At 43.1% G+C, this 23,181-nt stretch overlaps 2 protein-coding genes across 2 annotated transcripts; one reads left to right on the top strand and one right to left on the bottom strand.

Annotated features, from left to right (window-relative positions):
- Positions 1-9,321: 9,321 nt before the first annotated feature.
- Positions 9,322-15,802, top strand: LOC102701339 (sucrose transport protein SUT1). Its single transcript, XM_040522008.1, has 14 exons — positions 9,322-9,570; positions 12,074-12,139; positions 12,649-12,747; positions 12,841-12,905; positions 12,981-13,065; positions 13,323-13,356; positions 13,520-13,619; positions 13,814-13,889; positions 14,093-14,287; positions 14,442-14,585; positions 14,671-14,904; positions 15,009-15,072; positions 15,158-15,201; positions 15,304-15,802. The coding sequence occupies exons 1-14, from the start codon at positions 9,322-9,324 to the stop codon at positions 15,475-15,477; spliced, it is 1,629 nt and encodes a 542-aa protein (XP_040377942.1). The 3' UTR covers positions 15,478-15,802.
- A 1,576-nt stretch (positions 15,803-17,378) lies between these two features.
- Positions 17,379-18,563, bottom strand: LOC107303738 (uncharacterized protein At5g39865). The gene has a single exon (XM_040521605.1). It carries the CDS (start codon positions 18,561-18,563, stop codon positions 17,526-17,528), a length of 1,038 nt encoding a protein of 345 aa, XP_040377539.1. The 3' UTR covers positions 17,379-17,525.
- Between the last annotated feature and the right edge of the window lie 4,618 nt (positions 18,564-23,181).

The raw sequence follows: 23,181 nt of genomic DNA, 5'->3' as shown, positions 1-23,181 counted from the left end.
AAACGAACCCTAGAGATTCTGCTATCCTCCGTGCATGTTTGCTTGCAAGAACCCTACACTTTGCACCTCACCCTATCGCTGCAAGTCAAATGATGTAGCTTAGCTAGGCACTAGCTCCTAATTATAGCTAGTATTCTACTATCAACAGAAGATCAAGAACCCTCGTGTGCAGCTGCCACTAGTCCACCACGTACTGAACAACAACGAACCAGAAGCTTGCAGCATGCCAGAATCATATCCTATCAGAGAAAAAGCTTGCAGCACGGGTGCATGTCTCGCTGTTTTTTGGTTAAGATTTTTAGGGTGTTTTCTTCAAGGATCCATGGATGAAACTGGCCAGCTAGCTTGCTAGCTTCATCAGGTTGGTGCAGACTGCGGAGGCTAGCTTTCAGAAACTTTGCAACTCCGGCTAGTGGAAAATTGCAGAGCTGCTTGCGCCTTGGTGGTTGGTGCGCTCCATTGCTGGTCAAGCTAAGAGCAAGTTCAATTATATGAGATCATCTATAGTTAATCTAATAGTTAATTTATACAATAGTTATCTACAAAATATATATTACTTTGTCTCACATGTCATATACACATTGTGTCTTTGAGTCCGTGCTACAGCTAGCTACAAATCTGTAGATCATTGCTCTTATCTCTCATCTATTATTTCTTTAAAATATATCTATAACTGGTTTATAGTCTGTTATTGTACCTGCTCTAAGTGAGACCAGACGAGAGTGAACACGCCGAGCCACCGACCCGTAACGGGGTAATCTTCGCTCCTCACATGTGGGAACTAATCCATTTTATATCCCTTAACCATCACGTTCGTCTTAGGGGATTTGAGGCCCCAAAACAAAATGCATGTCGGGGTCCTAAATTTTAGAAAATTAATATGTCAAATATAAACAATAATTTTATTAAACTATATAACTCTAATATATGTTATTTCATATAGTATTTAAGAACATATGAAAACATAAATGCTAAAAGAGTAAAGATAGTATTGACCTTACGCTCTACTGAAAAACATCATGTCTATTGTTTCTTGAAACAAAATCCCGTAAATTTGTAAGCAAGAGACAATTTTATTAAACCATATAACTTTAATATATGTCATTTCATACAATGTTTAAAAATACATGAAACATAAATGAAATAGTACTGACCTTATGCTCTACTGGGAATCATCATCTGTCTATTGTAATTTACTAATTCACAATCAATAAATCATTGAAATTGGTAAATGCCAATTTGATTTAAATTACCCGATGCTTGATTTGATGAATTGATTTGAGGGAAGAAGCCAAGAAGGGAGGCAGTGAGCCAGCTGCCCAATTAAGCCGGCACTCACCTTGTAACCCCTCGCCGATCGACGCCGCTGCGGTCGTGTGGTGTTTCGGGAGACCGGGAGTCCAGGAGACCTCGGCATCTCTTTTTCTCGTTGGCTCATCCCGACTCACGATCGTTGCCTTCTTGTGACTCGTTCGATCAGTCATCGCCTATCGTGGCAACTCGCCACTTTGGCCTAGGTCGCCGATATGCACAAGCCCATGGGGGGAAAGGGGCAGGGAGCCTAAAATTGGGGGCCTTGTGCAGCCGCGAAGATGCACACACTCAGGTGACGAGGTGGTTACATGTGGGAGGTGGACTCGCGCTATCGAGCGCTCTTGCTAGCTCTCCAGGCCACGGTGGAGGTGGAGCACTGTCGTCATCGTGCCTCTTTCCCTTGCCAAGTCAGCAGGAAGGAACGTGGAGACTGAGGGAGAGCATGGTAGGGGTGGAGAGAAGAGGGGGAAGACGACGGAAAAAAAATATGAGGTGACCACTTACACGCGTAGGGGTGATAATGAGCCTAACCATTTTACCTATAAAATTTAAAGATCGGATTTAAAACGGGTTGAAAATAAAATTGTATAGAGTTTTAAGCTAAATTTTTTTAAAGAATTAAATAGTGTTGTGAAAAAACCCACGGACCTTGACCCATTTCCACCCCTACTTACACGTGGGGTCCATATGGGTCGTAATGCTTTTTTTTCTCTGACTAGCATATCATGTCAGCCAAACACTCTGAATACTATTCAGAAACCCGATTTGCATTGGTTGCAGAAGTTACTCAACACCCCTGTATCTGGTGGCCCATAGTGACGGGACGTATAATCGACTTTCTCCGCCCGGCCGCGTGACACGTACCGGAGAGTGCAGTTAGACACCGAGCGTGCAAAGATGGGCCGCGCGTACGTCCGATCTGGAGCAGGCGACGGCCTATCCAGCCCGCCCCGGGAGAATGATCCTGGGCTCCGGCCGCGCGCGTGACGCACGCGCAGTGCAGAGTTATTACCCACTAGCATCATCAGCCGCGGACGAGGAGGAGGAGCAGGCGAGGCGAGACCACCGACCACGCTCCCCTCCCCACCGCGTCGGCCCAAAAACGCCGGAACGGTAAGCCCGGGATCACCGGCCGCCCACGCCAAATCCCGCGCCGCGTGCGCGCGATCGAGCGACGGAGCGAGGCAGCCAGCAGAACGGGTCCGCGCGCGCGTCCCCCAAATCCCCCCAGCCCGCAAACCGGCCGGCTGCGTGCGGCGCGCGTACTGCAGTACGTGCGTCTCGCCACGCCCAAAATCCCGTGTCGATCGTGTCGCGCGCGCGACGGACGGGCCGGCGGAGCGAGCGAGGGCCGTGCGCGTCTCCGCGCGTCGCGGGTACCCGTACGCGCACAGCGCGCACGTCGCAACGTGGGCACCGAAACGGCGAAACGCCCCCCGCGTTTGTCTCTCCCGCTTGCTGCTCGACTGGTCGAGGCATGTAAATATGTAATGCACCGGGCCGCGACGGACGACGTGACCCGATCGATCGATCACGATTTGCAGGAATAAAGCCGTCCCGGCGATACGTCGATCGACAATACGAATCTCATCACCGGGGGAGAGTGGAGTAGGCTCGATCGATCGCTCGCCTGGGCCGAACACCACATGGGGGGATATGGCCAGCCACAGGGCGTGTGAGGGTGACAACACCAGGACCTGGCAGCTACATGTACACGACACATAATGTGATAATATGTGTAAAGCTTCATGTATGATTGCAGCATCCGATCCCAGGAGCGAGCATGAGCTTTCGCAGCGGCATCTTTGGCTTCAATCAGTGCCGATGTTCGTTCCTTCCTCCATATGTAGTCAAAAGCGGCGGAAGAGGCCACCATCGTAGCTACTGTGTATTTTTGGTTGTTCGTAATGCAGTGCAGGTGTAGCCTGGGTAGGCGCACCGTAACCTCTTCTTGTTTCAGCCTGTGCTTATTTGTGCTTCTTACCCTTGACATGGTTTTATTTACGCTTTTGCCTAAAGTTATGCAACAAAGCAAATTCCCCTCCTCATTTCTCCATTTTTCCATCTCTCCCCGGTCACATCACAATGGTGCCATCCTAACCCTGATTCCGCCGGTCCGTCCTATCCCGCCGTTGCCTAATGTCCCAATCCCATCTCTACTAGCCCCTTGCCCCGTCGTCACTAACTACTACCTTAACCAATGGTGTATCGAGGATTGTGGGTACGTATAGGTGATCATTTAGACAAGTATTATCTAATAATATTACGTGCTTTCCTAAAAAATATATAATTACTATATTTTTAAGTAATATATTATATTGAACAATTTTATAGTCCCTAAGTAGATATTGAGAAGTACCAAATTTTCAGTGTAAAATTTTGGTACCTCTTGATATAAAAATTTGGTATCTCATGTACATTCTCAAAGACTGTAAAATTGTTCTATTATTATATTACTGTCATAGAAGATCATACTGTAGAATTTATATGAAAGAAAATCGGTGATCATCAAAATTATGACTCTAGTTTTTACCGCCATGTATTTTAGTTTGATTTATTTTCAAAAAATGAACAATTTTAAGTTTAGAATAAACAAATACGAAATTGTCTATTTCTTACAATCAGAAATAAGTGTTACATAATTTAATTCTTAAATAAAATAAGAAATAACAGATGAATTAGGCTAGAGTTGGTATAGATGAGCCTTTTTAGAAACTATCTGGGCAAATATCAGGATAGTTTTCAATCAAATCTAGTGGAACAAGATAGTAGCTTTATCGTATTTGTTGTTGTTTTTGAGTAAAAAACAATTTCTTTCTGTTCTCGAAACTATCAAAAAAATATGGGTTAATTTGATCCGTGCCATTGAAATTATGCATATTCAAATAAATACCATTACAATTCGTCTATCCGTAACGGTGCCACCCAAACTTTGCAAAATTAAAATCATACCATTACCGTTACATTTTCCATCTTCTTCTCCATCCACACGTGGGACCCACCTGTCAGATTCATCTTCTTCGTCTGAACTTCACTTTCTCCGCCTCTCTCTCCACCGGCGTCGCATCCCCGTCCCCTCCACCTAGCTGTCGCCATTCGTTGTGTGCTTCTCGCTGTCCAGCACGATCGAGCCGGTCAACTGTGCCAGCAGCCGGCGGCACGAGGAGGACCTCTCACCTCGCTCATCCTCTCCCTCCCGGGAATGGACCACTGGTTCAACCATAACAGCGCCCATAGCCACTTCCAAGAGCTCCCGTCCTCGCCCTCTCCACCGCCACCACCCTCGCCGCAGCGATGATACATTATCTCGTGTTTTTACTAGTATTAAGATATTTGGTGTGTTGATGTTTGTCTGCATGCATGCATCAAAATCAAGGATTCAGTGTGGTGATGTTTGCCAGCGTGCATGCATGCATCAAAATCAGGATGCTCTCGGCGCACGCTGCTCCGCGACCTCGGCTCCACCGGCGATGTGCGCATCATGTTGGAGAGCGAGAAGCACACACAGACGGCGACGACGCTGCGGCGCCGGACGAGAGAGAGGTGGAGAAAGTGAAGTTTAGAGGAAGAAGATGAATATAACAGGTGGGTCCTACGTGTGGATAGAGAAGAAGATGGAAAATGTGACGGTGATAGTATGATTATAATTTTATAAAATTTGAGTGGCACCGTTATGAATAGATGAATTGTAATGACATTTATTTGAATATGCATACTTATTTATGAATTAGCATTTGGACCTTTGGAAACCATTCAAACCGATTTCATCCAAAGTCATTATCTTATTTCTTTAGTCTTCCCTGTTTTCGTCCATGCTTAGATCCGCCTATGGCCCCAGCCCATCATCGTTGGCTCGTTACCCTTGCCTCTGTCATCTTCACCGCCACCTCCATTGTCTCAAACCAGCCATCGCCGCTTGTGCCGATCACAGAATCGGTGGCGGCGCCGATTCCCCTAGTTGCTCGCACGCACGATCCGGCCATGGCGAAATCCTCCCCAACAACGGCATGCAGATCCAAGTGCTCTCCCAATTCGTCTGTATCCAAGTCCCTGGCCAAGGCCAAGTCAGTGGCGGCGCGCGGCGAGCTCGCCGCGCGCGCTAGTAGCAGTAGCAGTAGCACCCTGAGATCGAGGACACATAATTAGCTAGCCACGCTGATTCTTCCTTATCCATCCGTGCGAATGCGATGCAAGCATGGCAGGCCATCATCGATTAGGTTTAAATTTTTAACTCCTCGGTATTGCAAACCCGGACGATAGCCTCGGGATGCCAAATCTTGGTGTGTTTTTGGATGGATGGATGGATGATGTGGTTGACCAAACCCAGTTGTTTGTCCATTCATCATACGCATCTACTACTCCTACTACCTTTCCGTCTTTCTTTACCTTCCAATCCCGTTGACCTGGATATCACATCGCTACCTGCAGCTATCTGTGAATTGTTTGCGCAGCAAAGAGACATTCCCTTCTTGCACTGCACCGGACACATAGCAAAGCAGTCACTGTCGCAGTAGTACAGTACTTCAACATTTTATCATTCGTCTTATTTAAAACTTTTATAAAAAAAACTTAAAAAAATTAGTAACACATAAAATTTATTCACGTTTTATCATCTAATAACAATACAAATATTAATCATAAATAAATTCAAATAAGGCGAGAAATCAAACATTATATGCAAAAAATACTGACAACTGAATTTATTTTAGGACAAAGATAGTAGCACTGAATTATGCAGACAATTTGGCTTCATATGATCATTTTACAGTAGTTCAAATGCAGACAAGCTAAGCCACTCCTTTTATCCAGTATGGGTTGAATTGTGTTCTCTGCATGCAAGAGGGGATAGCACGCAGGCATGCAGCCGCATATATATATATATATTGCTTTAGGAAATCAATGTGCGGTTCACATAGAGTTCCTGCTGCTGCCATGCTTCGATCAGGAATTGAAAGTCCACTTACGTTATGCAGAATTGTAGATGTAGATATCGAGAAGTGTAGCCTTATATCTGCAATATGGACTGGATATTTTTCTCGCTTATCTGATAGCTAGCTAGGCCTTTTTAACTCCCATGCATGCACAATGTTCACTTTACCACTGCATCTAGCTACAAACTCCATATGTCAGATATGAATATATGATCCACACCAAAGGTATGTAGAGTTATGGACATGTAGGAGGTGTGTGCAACAAGAACAAGATCATGTCACGCCTTTCTGAAAACCTGCCAATACTGTTATCTTCAATGCCAAAACCGCGGCATCATATCTCCCTTTTTTTTTCAGAAGAAAACATGGTTTCAGACTTTCAGCAAATGCCAAGAAATATAAGCTCAACAGTAGATTAATACAAGCGACAAATTAACACAATGATGAAATGAATGAACACTGCTGCACCGTCAAGCCATCAAATTAGCCAGGATGCAATCATGGAAACCAGTGATAGCCAGCCTGCCTTTAATTAAGCTGACCTTTGCAAACCGACCAACCGAATTGAATCGGGTCTCCAAATAAAGAGAAAGAGAAATGTTCTTCTGCTCCTGCATGCAGTGTCCATGGTGCAGCTAGCAGAAGTGAGCTCACTGAAATTTGTTTTGCTCTTGGGCAGGGACTGCTTGGAATTGGATTCTAGCACAGCGATTTGACTCCAACATGGGAGCATGCGAGAGATACATGTCACTCATCACATCACCACTGCATGCCTCTGTACTGTATTGTATCCTTTCATACCAACTACTAACATAAATGGTGTGCATTTAGTTCAGCCGTGGGAATTAATTAATTAAAGCACATATTCCACATATATCCGTCCATTATCTCATCTTTATCTATATCTTATATCCCATATCTGTTGCATTAATCACAAATATAGGAAAGATTATTATATGTTCGTTTCTGTTTGACTATAACTTTCTCAACTTTTTAATCACCCATGACGACTGACCACTGCTGGTAAAACCAGGGTAAACTTTGAAATATTCATATTATGAGACTTTATATCATTATCTAGATTAATATAGACGTCCACAAATCTAAACATACAAGTAATATATATTGAGCGATGAATCTAAGTATAATTAGAATGGCTTATGTTATAAAACAAAGTGAGTATTACTTAGGTTTCAGAAGACACCAGAAGATACCTCATTTTTTAGAGTAAAATTCATAACAGAAATTATATATATATATATATATATATATTGTAAATTTTTGATACATTCAAGTTTTCATCATCGTAAATTTTTTAGGATAAATATAGGCCGACATGTATGTTACCGGTCAATGGCAAACACTGAAATTTTCACATATATTGATGTCTTTTTATTTAAGATGGGTTGGGTACATATATCCACGTTGGCTAGCTAGCCAAGCAACCATCCACGTGGCGGCTGGTTGTGCACGTCACACTATCTCCAACACATCAGCATTTCAGAAAAGGGAGAGAACTGTAGTGGACTTTGCACAAGATGCCGAGGTCGAGTACTCACGTATTAATATGACAATAATATGAGTTAATTAATTAATCGTTAATTAATTGCTTGATTTCGCTAAACGCTAGGCCCGACGTTGCACAGCCAAAATCCATACAGAGAAGAGAACCCACGGCCGCACGAGTGTGCTCCTCACCGAACTCGCTAGGCGTACCCGTGGCTGATGCGTTGTTGAGTTTTATATGGGTACACAGGGAGGATTCCTTCTTTGAAGGGTTATTGTCAGGCCTTTTTTTGATTCCAAAAGATCATATTACAGGATTAATTATTCTATAGTATTACTGAGTACTTATCTAGATGTGTTAGAATATAATCATAATGGACGAATATATGTGCCAAACCCCACAAACAGGGGAAAAAATATAGACAATCTGCATACACTAGTACAAATGATCGATAGAATTAAAGCTTATCCCTAGCATATGGAGCAAAATGAATATTAATACATGATTAAACAAGTATTAACAGTTAGAAACTTAAAATGAATTTATTTTATTTGCTAGGAAACTTCTATATAAAATTTTCCGCATGAAACGTGTCGTTTAACATTTCAGAAAATCATGCTCACACTAAACAAGGGATTAGCCCACTCCAAAGTCCAAATTTCTCCTCCAAACACTGCCTATACAAAACTATGGGTTACCAATGCAAACAAACTTACTCCATCTATTCCAAAATATAATATGCAACTGCCATTGATACAAAGACAAAAAAAAAAGAAGCTATAACCACATTCATGTTTAGATTTTCTTGATGCATGTATATATACATTTAATATGATTGAGTGTTTTGATGATGAAGAATTTAAATAAATCAAATTTAGAGGAGAGAGTCTAGTTAATGTATATTAATATGCACGTCTTATATCATGGAACAAAGAAAAAATTACACGCTATATTTTAAACAGAAAGAGTACATGGTAGAGATACAAGTGTTAAAAATATATGGTCTCAAACGCATTCCATTAATTAAATTGATGAAAATTATTCACTCCACGAAAAGTAATAAAAGCTCCATGCCACTATCTTATTAAGGATGAACACACACCTATATATAGCAAAATTCCTATTTACCGCCACTAGGCCATCCGGTCACTCTACTAGCAAAATTACTATCTTCGGGCTCCCCGACACTCGGTGGTGTACAGGTGTTGGTGCGCATAGCAGTTGGCACCCCTCTTTATTATACTATTACTACAATATTATAATAACAATATAATTTTGTTCCTCTCTCTATGATTGTTAGCTCGAGCGGACGTGCGGCCGCATCCTGGCTAGGAGTACGCCGCTAGCTAGCCCGGTCCGCGTCGCGTCGCGTCTCGCCTCGCCTCTTTAAATGCCTCGCTCTCCGGAGGAGCGCAGCGCTCCATCCAGCACGCGCCTCCTCTCTCGCGCAGCTCTCCATTTCCTCCTCCTTCTCCGTCTCCGGCGGTAGCTCTCCCTCCTCCTCCTCCTCCTTACGTGTTCCTGGGTCGGTCGGACGGAGGCTGAGCACGTACGTGCTCGATCTCCCCCATGGCTCGCGGCAGCGGCGCCGGCGGCGGCGCCGGTGGGCTGGAGCTCTCGGTCGGCGCCGCCGGCGGCGGCAGTAGCGGTGGTCGTGGTGGTGCTGCGCGTGGCCGCCACGGCGACGCCGGCGCCGCCACGGCGGAGGAGGCGGCGGCGTCGATCAGCCTCGGGAGGCTCATCCTCGCCGGGATGGTCGCCGGCGGCGTGCAGTACGGGTGGGCGCTGCAGCTCTCCCTCCTCACCCCCTACGTCCAGGTATGCATATATGTTTGTACGTATGCACACGTGCATGATATGTGTAGCTTTCCTCGTCGATCGTCATGCATGCGTCTCAAACAACTCACTCTGAATACTCTGCAAAAAAAAGAAATTGGTACACGTACGCCTCCGTGCACATGTACATACGGCGACTCTTTTGCTGTTACTGCTCTAATCTGCAGGTAATTTAATCGAGGCTTTTTTATGATAGTTGAGAAGGTATATATTTAGAGGTGTTTTTTTAAGACGGTAAAATTTTCTCAATTTATTTAATTAGTCCTGAAACTTTGGGGAATTTTTTCTGTTTGTTTAGGGAGAAATTCCTTTCTTGAATTTCTCTTATCTTTTTTGGGACGGTAGATCTGACTGCTGTTTTGGAACGGTAAATTAATGCAGCAATAATTAGCTTACATGCCTTCGTCATTTTATCTCGGTTGTATATGTGCATGTGGACAAATATGCTTAGCCCTTATTTTTGTCATTTCGTAGTTATTCCGTTTCTTTTTCTTTTTGTTTTTGTTGCCAGTAGAGGATTCATCCTCTCGCATCTTCTATGAAAGGTCGCCGTTTTCTGCCTCTTTTCTCAAGAATCCGTATACCCAAAGAATCAAAAATACCTTTTGTAAATTCTTTTTGTGCACTTTGGTACAATCAGGCTAGCCAGCATGACACATAGCATCTGTACCGGTCTTTTCTACTGTACTGAGATTCACTCTACGCTTGACACGTATTATCTGATCGAACTTCTTGTTCGATTCTATTTTCCCTCAGATATTGCGCTCTTTATTTTATTCCATTTCACCTGAGATATGGCACATGCCATTAAAAAATAGAAATTTTACTTAAAAGTTTTACCAGTTTTACGATAGAAAATACAGTACATCTATATCTATATATATCTTCTTAAGATCATACAATTATCCCAAAATACATCACCAACTCACCTTAACCTTCACGTACTAAATAGTAACTACGTATATTAGGTCGTTATAGGCTTATAGTTAGAGCTGTTAAATAACATAAGTTGCCAAGGGAAAATTGAGTGGTGAAGAGTAACAGTGGAGAAGTAATCTGCTGTTCCTCCGAAAAGTAGGCAGACGATGGGTTCCTCCACTCTATTCTATATCAACCGCACGCCAGTAGAAACTGACGGTTTTATAAGCTTAAGCGAAACTACTTATTAACGATTAAAATAATTCTTAAGTATAGTTCTTATATACGTATCTTAGTGATTAAAAACAAAAACTAAAAAAATAAACTACGATTAAAAATTAACTCTAAAGTTAATTTTTAAATTAAAAATTTACTTATAAGCGTAAATATAAATAAAAAGATGGGACCAGATATTACTACTGATAGATAAGTAAGCACTTGTAAAATATTCTAAAACAAAGACACGATCTTTTCAGCAGTTATATCTTAGGCGTTTGCCTGAGATAAACAGCTTCTCGCTTCCTCTTTGTATCATTCCAAAATATTCAGTACTAGAATAGTACTACCTCTATTTTAAAATATAGTAAATTCTAAAGTTCAAATTTTATTTAAAATATAAAAATTTTATCTAACCAATTATAATCATCACCTATTTTCTCATCACAACCAATTATAATCATCACGTATTTAATTTTATCTATCTTCTTAATCTCTATGAAAAACTTTAGACCGTTTATATTTTGGGATACATGCAATTCATCACTCCTGATGGTCCATGCATCAGGTCTGACTAGGCACCTAGCTACTGTTGCAATTGAAGTATTTCTGGTGAATTTTATACTTACCTTAGCCTTCTCGAGCCAAGTGCCATAAAGCTGGTTGGTTCTGTAGGCAACTCCAATCCACTTCAACCATGCACATGAAAAAGTAAAATAAGGAAATTCTAGACCAGATATATATGTCCTGTGGACTGTAGAACGGTTGCAACAGAGCAATTGCCCAGGCAAATTAGGACATATCAAAATGGCCCTGTAGCCTGTTGGTGCTATGTTAGCATCCAAGCATTGCCATTTTAACGATTCTTAATTCTTCTCCTTATATGGGACAAGTGAAATAAAATTTAGCGACTGAACATACATAGAAAGATGAACAGTCTTTGCATGTTCAGTCATGCCATGGGAGAAAGAGAAGTGTGATCTGAAGTTATTGGATAGTTAACTTGTGGTTGTGGCATGCAAAGAAATGCATCCTGGAAGCAACAGTGCTGGGGGTATTTTCATCTTCTGAATTTCAGGGAATTTTATTGTGTTGTAATGTAATCAGTATGTGTTTTTCTCTTATCAAGTGGTAGTGTGGTATACATGCGCTGATGTTTCTGATTGTCTTCCACAGTGATGCAGATCTTGTTGACACTGCAAATTCAGCAAGCATAATCATATATATAGTCTTTTAGGGAGTCAAAAATGGTTATATATTGTCAGAGTAGTTCACAGTGAGGATGTTCATAAGACAAAACAACTTAATCTATTCGACGCACTGATTTTTATCTGACCTCTGCTGTTTACAGACACTCGGACTGTCGCATGCTCTTACTTCATTCATGTGGCTCTGTGGTCCTATTGCTGGCATGGTGGTAAGTAAAAAGTACCAAACAATTCATGATATGGAATATGTACTTCCTGCAATGTAAACTCAAGTAACTGTAAACCTTCACTACTACAAAAAACTTGGGTATCCTGAGCTCCTGTATCTACCAGAGTATGAAGCTACATTTTCTGTAGTTTCTGATTGTGCTATGCATGATCAGACTGTAATATTACCTCCGTCCCTAAATATTTGACGCCGTTGACTTTTTTATACGTATTTGACTATTCGTCTTATTAAAAAAATATCAAATGTGTAAAGCTATATATATGCATAAAAATATATTTAACAATACACGAAATGATATAAAAATAATTAATAATTAAGTAAATTTTTTAAATAAGACGAACGGTCAAACATGTATAAAAAAGTCAACGGCGTCAAACATTTAGGGATGGACGGAGTAACTCATAACTCATAAGCCTTCATAAAAATGTTGCTGTACAATTCATAAGAAGTTTTAATGCATTGATCCATTATCCTTTCCCAACCCTGCAGGTTCAACCATGCGTGGGACTGTACAGTGATAGGTGCACCTCAAAATGGGGAAGACGGAGGCCATATATTCTTACAGGATGTGTGCTGATATGCTTCGCTGTAAGAACCACTGTACCTTGCAATTTCATTCCTTAATCCTTAGTTGAATTTCCCATATTTTCTCCCATGTTGACGTTGAACTTGTGTGTGTAGGTCATAGTTATTGGGTTTTCAGCTGACATTGGATATGCCATGGGTGATACAAAGGAAGACTGCAGGTAACCTGAACATTTTGCATAGCATAACTAGCAGATAACAGTTATCTGATACAGAATGTAAAAAATGTAATGCAGTGTCTACCATGGATCTCGGTGGCATGCAGCAATTGTATATGTCCTGGGATTCTGGCTTCTTGATTTTTCCAACAATACTGTTCAAGTGAGTATCTTTATATGATGAATAATTTAACAATTTTACAGTTCTTAACAAGGTACCAAGAAGTACCAAAATTTCAGTGTAAAATTTTGGTACCTCTTGTTACCTAGGTGCTAGGAGTACTAAATTTTACATTAAAATTTTGGTACCTCTCCGTACCTACTCAAGGACTGTAAAATTGCTTTTATATAATAATCACGGTAAAGAAATTTGTACAAAGGATCATAACAAAAGTCTTTTTTTTTCTATGCGAATTCTAGGGTCCAGCACGTGCGCTAATGGCTGATTTATCAGGCGAGTTTTCATAGTCTTGTATATTTCAGAATTTACTAACGGTTTTTATGGCTCTGGTAGTTTCAGATTTCATAAAACTGATCGATTCCATGAACAAAATGTTGCAATTGTGTTCTGACATCAACCGAATTTGGGATCTGATCTCCTAATTTTCATTCTGTAGGACGGCATGGGCCCGGTACAGCCAACTCCATCTTCTGTTCTTGGATGGCTTTAGGAAACATCCTAGGATACTCCTCTGGTTCCACAAACAATTGGCACAAGTAAGTCCACTCGTTATATATAGTTTCAAACAGATTTGCTTTCACACACAAGTCTATTCAGAGGTTTCAAAAATAGTCTATTCAGTCGCATTCCATTTTTGGAAGAAGTAAAGTGAATTTCCTAGTATGTCTATAGAGAAGATGAAAATGTGTCTACAAGTATTGAGTTGCATTCTGCCTAATTAATTGCGCAGGTGGTTTCCATTCCTTAAAACAAGAGCTTGTTGTGAAGCTTGTGCAAATCTGAAAGGTGCATTTCTGGTGGCTGTGGTAAGTTTTGTTATTACCTCTTTAACTACCTGTTGGTGTACTTTCAGAATGTGCTGGTTCCAAAATTTGTAATAAGCAACCACCACTGAAAATATTACAATAGATTACTGACTTCCATACTGTTCCTGGCTTTCAATCCTGTCATATCCATTGCATAGTTTATAGGCCAAGGTGCTAAAACGTGTTTCCTTGTGTTTTTTCAGGTTTTCCTGTCCCTGTGCTTGGTTGTAACTCTGGTATTTGCCAGGGAGGTTCCATTCAAAGGAAATGCTGCCCTCCCAACAAAATCGAATGAGCCAGCTGAGGCTGAACCCACCGGACCACTAGCAATACTGAAAGGCTTCAAGAACTTACCTACTGGGATGCCTTCTGTGCTTATTGTAACTGGCTTGACCTGGGTATGCAACATACAATCTACTTCTATTACCAGCCAAAAAAAAAAACTTCTTCAGATTACTGAAAAAAAATGCTACTTACCTTTTCTACTTCACTTCAAGGTAGTAGTAGTAGTAGTATTTAGTCTGTCATTTAACCCTACTGTTGTTCATGTAGCTATCTTGGTTCCCATTTATCCTGTACGACACAGACTGGATGGGCCGTGAGATCTACCACGGTGACCCAAAGGGAACTGATGCTCAGATCGAGGCTTTTAACCAGGGAGTCCGAGCAGGTGCATTCGGCCTGCTACTGAATTCGGTATAATCTGGTTTCTGATTGCTACAACTTCTGCCAAATCTGTATTCAGCACAGCAGCTGATCATGGGGCTTTTTGATTGTGCAGATTGTTCTAGGATTCAGCTCATTCTTGATCGAACCGATGTGCCGGAAAGTCGGCCCGAGGCTCGTCTGGGTGACGAGCAATTTCCTCGTCTGCATCTCCATGGCTGCGACTGCCCTGATCAGCTTCTGGTCACTCAGGGACTTCCATGGATCTGTCCAGCGAGCCATCACTGCAGACAAGAGCATCAAGGCTGTCTGCCTCGTCCTCTTCGCGTTTCTTGGAATTCCTCTCGCCGTAAGCATCACTGACACTTCACCTCTACTCTACGTTGCTGTTTTTTTTGTTTTTCTCTGACGAATCGCTTGTCCTGACGACTGTCTCAAAATCGCACGCTGCAGATTCTGTACAGTGTTCCGTTCGCAGTGACGGCGCAGTTAGCAGCTACTAGAGGGGGCGGCCAAGGTATCATATGAATCCAAACATAGTTGCAGTTTTGTTCACGAATTCAGAGTGTTTGGGTGCTGGTTTAATCCATGGCGATTTGCAGGGCTCTGCACCGGCGTCCTCAACATCTCCATCGTGATCCCTCAGGTTAGCTAATCCATTTCCCTCGAAACAGAATCAGATTGCTAAGAAAGACACGATCATTTCGAGTGCACGCTAACCTAACGGCTGCGTGGTGTTCATGCTCAGGTGGTCATCGCGCTGGGAGCTGGGCCGTGGGACGAGCTGTTCGGGAAGGGCAACATCCCGGCGTTCGGCCTCGCCTCCGGCTTCGCGCTCATCGGCGGCATCGCCGGCCTCTTCCTGCTGCCCAAGATCTCCAAGCGCCAGTTCCGGTCCGTCAGCATGGGCGGCGGCCACTGACCGCTCTCGCCGTCGCCGTCGCCGTCGCCGTCGCCGTCGCCGGCGACCGGCCGGACTGGCGCTGGGCCTCGTAGTTCTCGTTGCACTGGATGATCAAAGGTCCCTTTTTTACATAGGGTTTAAGGTTGTTAATTAGGAAGGGTGAGGTGGCCCTGCAGCTGGGGCCCTCGCTTTGCCACCTCAGCAGAAAAAAAGGAATAAGCAGACGCAGAAAAAAAGAAAGGATTGGAACTGTATGACTGTTTTGGGTGTTTGTATGTGTGCATGGTAATTAGTGTGTGTAATGAGCAGAAGTGCAGTGAACTAGTGAAGTGAGCTTCCAGCATCATCTTTGTGGTGTATAACTCGTGTGCTCTAGCAAACACAAGGTATGTAGAGAGCTGAAGATGAATGCATGGAGATGTGCTGCTCAACTCTGCATTATGTGCATCATCATCTCTCAAAGATACTCATGCTTTTTTTAAACAAAACTTGGAGCCCCCAGAAGTACCACCTCCATCCCAAAATAAACGAATTTCTAAGTTTTTTATAGAATTTTTGACTCTTCGTCTTATTTGAAATTTTTAATGATTAATATTTTTTACTATTATTACATGATAAAACATGAATAGTACTTTACGTGTGACTAATTTTTTTAATTTTTAATAAATTTTTTAAATAAGACGGATGATCAAAAGCTCGACACTGGAAACTTAAAAATTCGTTTATTTTGGGTTGGGACGGGGTAGTAAACCTCAATGGCCGACGTTCATGTGGTCAAATGGGTGGGATGCCCCTACTCTTGAGCAGTGACGTATCTAGGATTTGTCGATAGTCCAACTAAATTTGTTTAAATATCACAAATATATCATACCAAATATATGTATAAGTTTAAAATTAATAAAAAAAATCAACATAACATATTATTAAGGGAGTTTCCTCCTTTTTTTCTCTCTTCATAGGAGTTATTTTTGTATATACATAGGTGCCTTATATTATGACATTTTTGGTGGTATAGGGCCTACTGGGACCATCTATGGATACGCCACTACTCTCGGGTGTCCTCGATAGAGTGTTTCATTCGGAAGATCGGTATGTCTGACCCCCATTGCATAGAATAAGGAGATATTAAACTATTCCTTTTTGTCACTTCATTTGTTAATTTTTGAATTTTGAATTGGTTGAATTATTTCTTTAAGCATTTGATTGGCTCTGGTTACATTAGAATGATTGAAATTGTAAGAATCAATGCAGAAATATTTATATTGTGATATAAAATTTAAATCATATAAATACTTATAGTATTTTGGAACAGAATGACTATACTGAGATCGAGAAAGAAGTTGTAGGAGTACTCAATTTCAAAAAAGAAGAAGAAGAAGAAGAAGAAGAAGAAGAAGAAGAAGAAGAAGAAGAAGAAGAAGAAGAAGAAGAAGAAGAAGAAGAAGAAGAAGAAGAAGAAGAAGAAGAATGATGTGGTAGGCACTAGTAGATGGGTAGAGGATGATGATTGGTCTAGAGATTTCGATTGGAGCGCCTTGTTTTGCTCCAACTGTCCTGTTCTTGTGGCTCGCTTTGCCATTAAAAACGCCGGTCGTTGACGGCGCCGGCTTTGAACGGGGAGGCTACTATGCTATCTCTACTGCATGATTGCCAACAACTCCAACCCGCTACGCCGGCAAGGCAACCGGTTCATGTCGCCGACGAAAACAAAACTGCCACACCAACGCGTAAAATGATGCAGTCCACCGCCGGCAAGATCTCTAGCTCCTGAAAAGGTCAAAAAGCATCCGAATTTTGGTCCTTTTCGAGGCAACTCGTCTGAATTTCGGTCAAAAATCATCCCATGGAGAAGCTTCTTATGCTCAGAAACTACACATGGATGCACGAAACGTCGGCATCTCATTGCATCACAACCGTTGGTTACACACAGAATTTCGATCACACACACGGCACACCATTCACAAGTGGGAGAAGAGCACCGGTGCACCACATCCAAGTGGCGCACGCACAAAAAAAAAATCATGCACGTACTGTCACGTCTCCAAATCTGAGAGAGCGTGCACGTCTCAGCAGCAGCAGCAGCAGACGGGACACCTCACGATGCCGTTCTCGTTGCACTCCGTGCATCGCCGGAACCCGCCGCCGCCGTCCAATGGGCTCTCTTCGTCCTCCTGCCGATCATCCTCGTCGACGTCGTCGTCTACGTACACCTTGCAGCTGCCGGAGCACACCTCGCAGAGCACGAACCGCACGTCGGCGCATGCCTCGCACGCGCCGGCCTCGCCGGGCGCCGCGCTCTCGCACCCGGAGAGCCTCGCGGCGAGCTCCCCGGCCTCGTGCAGCCGCTTCAGCTCGTCGGCGTTGCCCACGAGCTGGCCGTCCACGAACAGGCTCGGCAGGATGGGGGCCGCCGGCGCCCAGCACTTGGCGAGGGCGCCCCGGCCGAGGTCGAGCAGGCCGTGGAGCTCGTCGCGGAAGCCGCGGTGCATGGACACGTCGCGCTCGTCGACGCGCACGCCGTAGCCCCTGAGGATGGCGCGCGCGAGGCAGCAGTCCTCGTGCGTCGCGCGCACGCCGCGCAGCGACGTGAAGTAGAGCACGGCCTTGCGCGGCGGCGGCGGCGGCGCCTTCTTCTCCTCGCCGCCTTTCGAAGCCGCGGCGCGGTGCGGCATCGCCAGCGGCAGCGGCGTCACCTTGCACGACGCGGCGGCGAGCTCCTGCGGCACCGCCGTGATCGGGAACGAGAAGGAGTGTCGCGCGAACGACGGGACCAGGAGCGGCGAGTGCTCCTCGAGGCCGGCCATGAGCGCCCACGCGTCGATGGCCTCGGGCTCGTTGGGCGGCGTCATGGTCGGCGTGCGCGGCACCATCCTCGTCGCGCGCGCGCGGGGCGCCGCGGCCTCCGGCGCCCGCGGGCCGGGCTTGTCGACCTCGAGGGAGCCGAGCGTCGACGACGTGAGCCGCACGACATGGCCGCCGGCGCCGGCGTCGGCTGCGTCGCCGGCGGCGCACCGGGTGGGGAACGACCGGCAGCGCGGCAGCGCGAGCGGCGACGGGCAATGGAGGAGGTCGTGCCGGGCTTGCCTGGAGGTGGTGCACCCCATGGCAATGGCAATGGCAATGACAATGTGAAGGGAGCTCAGCTCTAGACTGGCAATGGGAGTGTGGTTAATTAGGCAAGAAACATTCTGATGAACTAGTCCTAATTAAGTAGTGGGGTGGATGAGCTGGATACTAATCTATGGGGATTGGGGTTTATGGGGCTTAGTATCTTTGGGGAGATAAAACTAGTAGGTGATAAGGATGGTATGATTGAATTTGTCCATCACTTCACCTAAAAAGAATAGCAAATAAATAGTTTTGGAACATTCTTGTTCTGAAATGAATGGTTTTGGAACATTCAGGTTCACTTGGGAGCCTGTGTTTTGGAGGGAAGTTCAAATGCTGTAATAGTAGCCTTCATTTGTTACAGATCATGCAAAGTAGTTTAGCTTTGGTTGCTAATGCTCAGGAACCTACTGAAAATTACTGTGGTTGAATGTAACTCCTTTTCAGCATTGGTTGTGGTTTTCTTAGTCAAATATTACACCTCCCTTTTTGTTGCTTCTTTTCTTCGTTTGCTTCACCTGTCTCCCATGATTCTAGGACCCTGTTCGCAGGGCACTGGCTTTGGAGCTTCCTTTTTGTTGCACTTGCACACGGATAGATATACGCATGCAACTTTAGGCACAAGTAGTCCAAGATCTGTATAATACAGACTGTAAAGTGTAAATAAGTAGTAATTTGAGTTATGGGAGTTGGTAAGTGATGTCAAAAAAAAAGAGAGAGATAATTTCATCCATTGTCAGACAGACATGTAGACTCTGGATACTGCACATTCTGTTCGAACCCTGAAGAGCTAGGGCTCCTTCCAAATGCATGATTGAAAAAAACAAAAGGTTAGGAGAAACACAGTGATACGAATCTAAATATAAAACAGAGAATTGTAAAGTATATAGGGATGATTGTTTTTTAAAAAAAAAGTAGAATTGGATGAAAGATGAACTTGAAAAAAAAATCAAGAGTTTGAAGCTCGTACTAAATTTTTCTTCAAAATCTATGTGCATAGTGTCATTCCTTAAAACTTTCTTAGGATATGGGGAACTTCAATCATTTTTTTCAAAGGGCTATATGGGAAAATTCTTATGATTTGAATTCTAAAAAAAATACAGAAAACATTTGATTTAAAGAGATGCCCAATTGGAAACCTCAGGAAATAATCCCAGAAGTAACAGAGAAACAATTTTAGTTTAGACCAGGCCCAACAAGGGGAAACTTTCAGTTGGGCCATATACTCCATTATTTGTCAAGCTGCTATGCTGTTTATGATAGCATGTTATTCATTTCTAGGATCAGCCCAGCAAAAATATTGTCAGCCTTTCAGGCTATACAAGATCACATTTGACCCAGAGCCAACTTCTATCAACTCTACAATAGGTCAGGATAGTGGTGTTCATATGTTCAGGGGAAATAAAAGTTACTGTTACTTATGTCTTGTTTGGAAAACCTTGTGATAGCTGTAGCCACTGTCAGGTTCTCTAGCTCTATCAAACCATCTATATTCTTGCTTTAATTTTAAGATTCAATGGCTATAAATCTAAAAAATAAACAAATAGCTAGAAGTTGTGAAACTCTATATCATAACAGACTGCTTAGAATATTCACCCCCCTAAACATGGTCTTAATCCTGCATGACTCCATGAAAACATAATTATTGATTTCTATAGTAACGGTTAGAGTTTGTGTTGGACATGTGCATATTTTGAGTTTTTTTCACCGAAGTTTATTTTTTAGACTTGGTTTTTAGGTTACTAAGAATACATATATAAAATTTTTTATCATAAATTATTTTTCGTTTGAAATTATGCCGTTTGAAAAAGCCTAACAATCACCTTGGGGTTAATCTGACCGATTTTACTCGATGTTAGAATATTAGTATTGTCGAACTCTATCCTAGACTCTTATAGATAGAGGTACGGACCTATTATAACACATGACAACTGAAACTTTAGCATAGGAGAGGGTATGAATGACCAACAATATTGTCGACTGATGGTTGTCGATACCCCGATAAACTTTGAATATAGAAGATTATGCCATGGCTGAACCTCGTTAACAATACCGTGCCTCGGTGCTATCATAAGTTTAGATCTTATATTATATGCTTCCGTGTTCAATTTCCATCGATAATTTTAGAGTTGGTTCTACGACAGGACGAGAGTTTTCATAGGAATCGGGGGGAGAGAAAAAATGCTCTCGTTACAATTCACAAAAGGAGTTGAAGGTAAAATACTGGGGGGTGTTGGCACTTGGCACGGGTCCAATACTCCAATTGTTTTTGTTACGTTGACAACCATCCGGAGTGACGTAACAACGAAAGATCAATAGTACATTGTGGACATAGAGACTTTTGTTTATTTGTTTACTTACCACCTGCAGAAACATTCCACCATCTAGCAACTACACAACACATGTATAGCAGCAGCAGCAACAATGTTCTTCGCATCACACACACAGCTAACAACCGCGCCGGCTATCATGGGAAAAAGGAGAAGGAAAAGGAGCTGGGGATCATGGATGGATCCAAGTGGATCGCATAGAAAAATTGGGCCTGGAGAGGAGGCGAACATGGATGCAATGGAAGATGTGTGGTTGGCACGTGAGAGTTGGGAGGATGGGAAGGTTCCAAACGGCTTGGTGTACACACCCACTACCATGCAAAAAGAAAAAAGAAAAAAAAAAGAAAGGCCTCAAAAAAATGTGGAGTAACCACACTTGGCTACACGCGCACATCTCGCATAAAACATCCCTCTCGATATAATATCACAATATGTTTTTATATCTCGATACCGATCAAAATATTTCTAAGGCGACTATAACACACTTATCTTTTTTTTTACTTTTGCTTATACTTATAAGCCAAATGCTTAATTTTTAATTTTAAATATATAGTTGATTTTGATATTTTTTACTAAATTTATTTTTTAGCCTGGACTTTTAGGTCACCAAGATACATATGTAAAAAAATTCTATTCATAAATTATTTTTTTCTAAAAATATGTTAAATTTTTTCTATAAAAAAGACAAATCATTACCATCCTAGGGTTAATCCTATCGATATTACGCCGTGACGCGGAGATGGAACTGAAAAGATTCTCGCAAGGCCAGTTTGGGGAGATATTTGGTGGTGGAAATGGAGGAGGCATTTGAGCATGGCAACGAGAGGGAAGGGTCCAAGGGGAAGCAGATGGATGGATGGATGGGGGCATTGGCATTGGCAATGGGATCTCTCATGACTCTAACTAACAAGGCCATGTGCAGGCCTGGCCTCCCACACAAAGGCCAACCAGTCCCCAGGGCCACCAGGTTAGCACTACCAGGGAGCAGGGGAAATGGTGGGGCCCACGCGCCCCCCAGCCACGTACATTGCACGTCTCGCTGTGCGTGGGGCCCCGCTGTTGCTGCTGGCCCCACCTCCAGTGCATCGCGTTGCGTTGCGTTGCGTTGCGTTGCATTGCATTCCACATGTGTGGATATATATACACACACATATATGTATCGCCATAGCAAATTTCTTGTTGATTTAACCACTCTCTTGTGCACAAATTAGCGTGGTGCACGGGAGAAGATGAAGGCGATCGAACGGTCGGGAGGGGGCCACGTACGCGCGACATGGAGAAGATGAAGGCGATCGAACGGTCGGGAGGGGGGCCACGTACGCGCGACGTTAACACGGGCGGGTTTCCAGCCACATGCAACACGCGGTGCAGGGCTCGTACTGCACGCATCTCTCTCTCTCTCTCTGTCTCTCTGGCATCCATTTCTCCGTGTCCTTTTTTTCTTCTCCGTTTTTTTAATTTGTGAGAAAATGGCTAACGCAGTCCACAATCTGGCCAGCATCATCCATATGCGCCTCCAGATTGGCATCATGGGCTGATCGATCTGCATTTTTGCGAATGAGGTGTTCGTGAGGGTGCAGCCTATGACTATGCATCTATAGGTGACGGGTGGAAATTTTTGTTGGGGTGTCTCACGAAGAAAAAATTAATGATACTTAAGGGGTATCGAAATGTATCGATATTTTCAAGTAAAAAATTGGTGTCTTTTGGCATCGCTCAGGAACCGTAAAGTTAATTCATAATCATCGTCTGCTCCTCCAATCTCCTTGTGTGTCTGGTATGTTGTTAGTTCATTTTTCAACCTTGCACAACTACCTTTTGAGTTTGAAAAATGCATGGTCAATTAAAACAATTATTTTAAGGAAATATGTAAATGCAAAGTCATACTTCATTCGTCACTTTTGTTGTTGATCAATCGTTGGATTTTTTGTTTTTCTGTCAAACACGTGCGCAATGCAGGAGGAGAGTGTGTATGACTTTTTTACTTAGATGCACGCCTTTAAATTATCATCCAATAATAATGACCAGAGTTGATTGATGGAATTAAAAATTTCAAACATTTGATCATTAGTTGAACCCTTCTTTCGTCGTCCCGGCACTCCTATAACAGGGCAAATCGATGTAAAGGCACACATTCGACCCAAAAATTGCAACAACAAAATGACCGAAGGATGGGATGGGTAAAAAATTTCCCTCATATCCTTGACCATAAGGGCAATGTAGTTTATTTCTAATGGTATAAAACCGTTGCAATACACATGCATGTTATTGAAAAAATCAGGCT

This window comes from Oryza brachyantha, chromosome 3 (genome assembly GCF_000231095.2).
Source record: "Oryza brachyantha chromosome 3, ObraRS2, whole genome shotgun sequence".
NCBI lineage: Eukaryota > Viridiplantae > Streptophyta > Magnoliopsida > Poales > Poaceae > Oryza > Oryza brachyantha.
This window is presented reverse-complemented; position numbering and strand designations above follow the sequence as displayed.

What these genes read in the sequence shown, in the direction of transcription:
- LOC107303738 (XM_040521605.1), bottom strand. Translation starts at nt 18,563, where the DNA reads ATGGGGTGCACCACCTCCAGGCAAGCCCGGCACGACCTCCTCCATTGC.
- LOC102701339 (XM_040522008.1), top strand. Translation starts at nt 9,322, where the DNA reads ATGGCTCGCGGCAGCGGCGCCGGCGGCGGCGCCGGTGGGCTGGAGCTC. An exon ending in GATACAAAGGAAGACTGCAG is followed by an intron (nt 12,906 to 12,980) that starts GTAACCTGAACA and finishes AATGTAATGCAG; the next exon opens with TGTCTACCATGGATCTCGGT. An exon ending in TCTCCATCGTGATCCCTCAG is followed by an intron (nt 15,202 to 15,303) that starts GTTAGCTAATCC and finishes GTTCATGCTCAG; the next exon opens with GTGGTCATCGCGCTGGGAGC.